The sequence below is a fragment of the Triticum dicoccoides genome, chromosome 5A (assembly GCF_002162155.2).
Source record: "Triticum dicoccoides isolate Atlit2015 ecotype Zavitan chromosome 5A, WEW_v2.0, whole genome shotgun sequence".
Classification (NCBI taxonomy): Eukaryota; Viridiplantae; Streptophyta; class Magnoliopsida; order Poales; family Poaceae; genus Triticum; species Triticum dicoccoides.
The window spans coordinates 617,742,594-617,748,148 of NC_041388.1; the positions used below are offsets into that span (position 1 = coordinate 617,742,594).

The 5,555-nt window shown below is 44.9% G+C and overlaps 1 protein-coding gene across 1 annotated transcript; it reads right to left on the reverse strand.

Annotated features, from left to right (window-relative positions):
- Positions 1-360: 360 nt before the first annotated feature.
- On the reverse strand, positions 361-4,470 carry LOC119303454 (protein WHAT'S THIS FACTOR 9, mitochondrial-like). The gene has a single exon (XM_037580582.1). The coding sequence runs from the start codon at positions 4,374-4,376 to the stop codon at positions 3,165-3,167; it is 1,212 nt and encodes a 403-aa protein (XP_037436479.1). The 5' UTR covers positions 4,377-4,470; the 3' UTR covers positions 361-3,164.
- Between the last annotated feature and the right edge of the window lie 1,085 nt (positions 4,471-5,555).

Sequence of the window (5,555 nt, forward strand, 5' to 3'; positions counted from 1 at the left end):
TGAGGAGGCGACGCCAAGGCTCCCTCCTCTCCAGAAAACGCCGTCGCTGTTGAAGAAGCCCGCCCTTCTTACCGGAAGGTGACATGCCATGCATGCCTTTCTCAACTTGCAGCTCAACTCCAAAAAAAGTACCATTATATTAACCTCGGATTACCTGCTAAATGCCTTTAAATCACTTGCAGCTCAACTTTCAAGACAGCAGCGGTCGTCGCATTTTTCCACGGCTTTGACGAAACAGGCCTGCAAACCGCATTATTGGTATTCCCTTCTATCCAACAAAATGCATGTCAACATACACATAACTGCAATGTTGGAAATTCTACACAAAACTTGCTCTCTAAAGAACTCGATAAGCTGAGATAATGGACAATCTATCTCTTGCATGTTTTCAACTATACTTCATGGATATCTTTTTTTTCGAATTAAGGAGCATTGTCCCCAATTTCCATTCATTGTAATAACTGATAAAACAGTATCCTTCAGCAAATTACAGTGCATCACCAGCATAAACGAGCCAACTCCAGCTACTACAGAAAGGCACCAGCACAGGCACAACTACAATACAAAAACTAACTGCAAGACTCCAGCTACTACACGTTTCCCGGCTGAAATACAAAGCAAACAACCGAAAATCAAGCTCCTACTTAAGCTGCTCCCCTACAGCATGGGAAATTAACCTTCATGGGTATCTGAAAATGCTCTAACTTTTCTGCCTAACAGAGACCCGAAGACGAACTTGCACTGCTCCGTTGAGCCATGGCATCTGCTTGGGTTTCAGGGGATAAGCAATGTGAATTGCTTGTGCTGCATGAACAACCTGAAAAGGAGATCCTGCTTTCCTGCAAAGAGATCATTGGACTTCGAAATACACCACATAAAAGTTAAAATGCTGCTAACGGAAACACGTGGATGATCAGACGTAAGCAGGCTATGAATGATCTCAGGAACAGTTCTAATTTTTTGTACTAAGCTATCTGACCTTAGAAACCAAGGATGTGAGAACCAATCAACCTTAGCAAAGTGGCATAGGAAAAAGAAGTGAAGATCATCCTTCTCTATGCGAACAGTTCTAGAGTTCTGTACTAAGCCTTTTGATCTTAGAAACAAAGGATGTGAGAACCAAGCAGCCTTTGCGAAGTGGCATAGAAAAAAGAGGTGAAGATCATCCTCCTCTATGCAACATCTGGAGCAGAATTTGCTAATATGAGTGGAGGACCTGCCAGCCGTTTTACATAACTGGGCACAGGGCAATGATCTTCCTTGGTAAGGTGAGCCCCATCAAGGAACATCTTCCCTGGAGCACATAACCGGGCACCTAATGCTGATTCAGAAACCACAGCCAAAGAGAAGCACCCTAATAACAACCATTAGATGAACATCGCACAAGCCGATAAGAAATATCTCACTTTTGGCAATTCATTAGCTTTGTATCAAATATGTACAACTGCCACAGCAGAACTGATGGTCGTACGTGTAGATGTTCATCTAGTAGAGAGTAGACATAAATACTCTGATACGGAAGTACCAATAAACATATCCAGTTCTCATACTTGTCCAGCAACAGATCATTGGAACGTACAATGATAGACTCCATGCTGCCAAGTGCCAACTACGTGGTTCACTTCTCAAAAATAGGTGCCTTGTGATGGATTTTGCAACTTTACGCCTCTATCACATAACCCATATATAGCATTTCTCAGTGAATAATTAAATGCGGCACCAACCGCATGTAACTAGCGGTCCAATTATACACATACAACAAAATATAGGATAATAATATATTGAATTATATGACTAAAATTGTTAAAATTACTATGATGATCTTGAAGGTATAACGTGAGGACCCTATCACTATCATCTGTAAAATCAATAGTATAGTGTTTCATAGCAACTCCTCAAAAGATAACTTGCAGAATACTGAAGCGTCAATGAAAAGATAAAAAGCAAAACCTATGGTGAGATAGTACTGTGATCCAACCACCAGCCAAATTCGCAGCCCATTCAGCCGATTTTACCTATCCTAGCGCACATAATCTTAGTAAATTTTATATGTGGAAAGTAAGTAACTAACTATAGAACAAAGCTATAGTAATTCATGCATGTCTAAGATGGTAGCTTTCACCAGACTAATTTCACCTGCTTGGTTATTCGTCAACTTCTGCAAAAAAAAACCTCTGCTAAGAAGCATAACAGCAATGTTTTGTTGCACTAGCTAAATACTCGTGCAATGCTACAGATAATATATGCTCGTGCATTGCTAAGAAGTTTTTTTATTGCATGAGTTGGTTAAACGTTTCTGTCATCGTAGTCTCTAACTTTGTGCAGGTAAAAAAAAGAGGTATGCATCAACCAAATCAACAACTAAATATGAGATCACGATATGTCTGCCACATAGAATGTATGATAATTGCAGTAACTAATTTCTTGCTGACTTAAGAGGCAATCTCTGAGGGTGAATGGACCACCACCAACTCAGATCTTTATATATGTTTTTGTCAGATATGACGAGTTCGCCTTACCCCAAACAACAACACAGGGCCACACACCAAAACTACACCTTAGAAGGCAGCAACTTCTATTATATCATCAATAATTTATTTATTCTGCACATACCAACGTAATATGATCAAGAAACATATTTATTTTTCCCTTAAAGTTTCGACACCAAGCATTTAAACGGTTGACGCTTAATTAATATTAAGAAAATATCTTGCCTGTTATTTGCCAGTAGATGTTGCGGCGTTTTCCTAAATGGTTTCCCAATCAAGAATAGCACTTGTACACTTTCTGTTGTTAGTTTTCACTTGTAAGCAGGAAGAAAAGATGTTCACGAAATACATTGGAAAGTCACAACAGCATCCAGTGAACAAGTAAAAGTCATTCGCCAAGCATATTGCGTCATGTATCACCTCACTCGACATCTACCAGAAGAAATTTGGACTAAAGCTATCACCAAGTGTCAGTCAACTAATCTAGAACCTCTAGATGAACACGGTAAATCATAGATACTGCACCAACCTCTTTGCATAGGCGCACAACTCCTTTATTTGCATGCAAATTTGCTGCTTCCAAGGGTAAAGCCCCCTCATTTTTGTTGCAAAAATCCGTAAAAAGCCGTATTGCCCATTTCCTTATTTTCTGATCAGTCAAAAATAATTAACATCCTATGAAGGGATTGCAGCTGAATTTACACCCTTCGAACCCTCACTCTCTTGATCCTCAGGATCCAACTGTGCAGGCTTCCCGCTTCGCCGCCGCCTTATGATCTCCTGTGACTCCTGCATCAACCTGGCATACTTGCTCCGCACCTCCAGCATGGGGTGCTCCTCAATTGATGTGTGTCCCCCAGCCATGTATGCCTCTTTGAGGACAACAAAGCACGTTTTCTCCTTCAACAGTAAGTAGAATATATGCGGGTGCCGCTCAAACACCAGGTGAAACTTCTGTGACAGCCCCAGGTGTGTCCTGAGGCAGAGTAACCGTCGCCTCTCGGCAGAGCATGTCACAAACAGACTGAACAGCTCATGGAGCACCCCAACCGCCCGCTTCTCTGAAACATCGCTACCCCGATGAATGTTGCTGAAGTCCTCATAGGGAGAGATACAAGGCAGCTTCTGGAATCCCTCCATCCAGTCTCCAATCTTCCGCTTCAGCCGAAGACCCTTGGACGGGAACAGCGGGAAGGGCACCTCCTCCGCCGATCCGAACCTCCGTATGGCACCCATTTGAAGCACCGACAGTGGCATTTCTTGATCTTTCCCATCATCGATGAGCCCCAGCTCCTTACCATGGTTCTCATCCTCGGAAAAAACAGCATCTCCAGTGGTCAGAATCCTGAACCCATCCTGCCCAATGTCGAAATCCGGGCGCTTGAAGTAGTCCTCCGGGATGCCGAGGTGCCAGAGCATGCCCTGCGCGACGGTGAGCGGGAGGCGGCGGGCCGGGGACATGAGGATGAGGCGGCGAAGGCGGGAGGTGATGTCGGCGCGGTGGGCGGCGAAGACGTCCCGCTCCTCCTGCTGGAGGCGCGCGGCGGAGGGGGAGAGGCGGAACCATGGGTGGTTGTGCTCGGGCCCGACGGACTCGACGAAGGCCGCGGGGAAGCGGCGCAGGAAGGAGGCGACGCGGCGGTCGGAGGTCTCGAGCGAGCGGCGGAGCTTGGAGACCGCGGAGACGGGGGTCGGCGACGGGGAGAGGAGGCGCGCGAGGGCGGCGAGCGGGCGGAGGTCCCGCGCGTGCGCGAGCACCGGGACGGCGTCGAAGGACGCGTCCTTCTTCCACCGCATCTTCACCTCCACGTACCCCATGGACTGGACGAAGGCGGCGAGCGGGGGCAGGGGCTTGGGCGGCCTCGGCGGGCGCGCGAGGGACCGCATGGCGCGGGGAAAGGGGTTTCCGCGGAGGGGTTTAGGAAGGGGGAGGAGGCCGTCGGCGGTGAAGAGGTGGGGGAAGGCGGAGGTGGAAGGAGGAGGCTAGTAGAACGGACGCCCGTCCTGGCTTCTCATGGGCCAGGCCTTTGGGTCGGAGTCGGGGACCTCTTGACAGCGCTGGGCCTGTGCTCGTGGTGGATTGGTGCTTGCTGAAGATCAACGGACGCGGAGGAATTGATCCCGGGCACCAGTGATCCCGGATGAACAGTAAAATCCGAAAAAATAGTAAAAAAATTCAAAAAAATCTGAATTTTTTTGTCAAGAAACTTTGATGTTTTTTCTACATGCGTGCCAATTTTCGTGATGAAATAACATTTGTGGAGGTGTCAGCAAAAAAAAACAAAATCATGCTCCAAAAAAACTGTTTTTGGAAGCATTTTGGAGCATCGATTTTGTTTTTTTGCTGAGACCTGCATGAATGTCATTTTGTCATGAAAATTTGTACGCATGTGAAAAATATGTCAATGTTTGTTGCCAAAAAAATTCAGATTTTTTTGAACTTTTTAAATATTTTTTTTGTTTGTACTGTAGCAAAGGGTGCTTGTGAGCTCGAGCTCACAATAGCACTTTCGAAGATCAACATCTTTTCGTTGCTTCTGACTGCAAAGTTGCTGTCATTGAAGGATTTGGAGGAAATTATGGTGGATTCGTCAAGGAGATTAAGGAGTGGATGAAGACCTTTATGTTGAAACTCGCAACTCGCAAGTTGGCTAGGCATGGGACATGTGTGGTCAGGATACTCTCGTGATCCTATTGTCATTGCTGAAAACATCCCTATTTTCAGTAATAAAGCATGGTTGGTTGTTCCAAAAAAAAGTCATTCTCGCCGTGTTAGGGCATGTACAATGGTGCTATCTTAAAAATGCCACGTAGAATAAATGATGAGGTGGAGGAGAGAGAATTCATAAGAAAAGGTTTATCTTCTCTTATTTAAGATACGACAAAAGATGATCTCTTAACACAATTTGTCTCATCATGTTTTAAGGAATTGCTAGTTATTAAAGATAGGGCTAAGATATAAACCATTGTAGACATATTTTTTTGTCATCTCTAAATTACATGCAAGACTTAAGATAAGACTGCCTTATCAACCATTGTACATGCCCTTAAGCTTGTTGACTTCTT

What these genes read in the sequence shown, in the direction of transcription:
- LOC119303454 (XM_037580582.1), bottom strand. Translation starts at nt 4,376, where the DNA reads ATGCGGTCCCTCGCGCGCCCGCCGAGGCCGCCCAAGCCCCTGCCCCCG.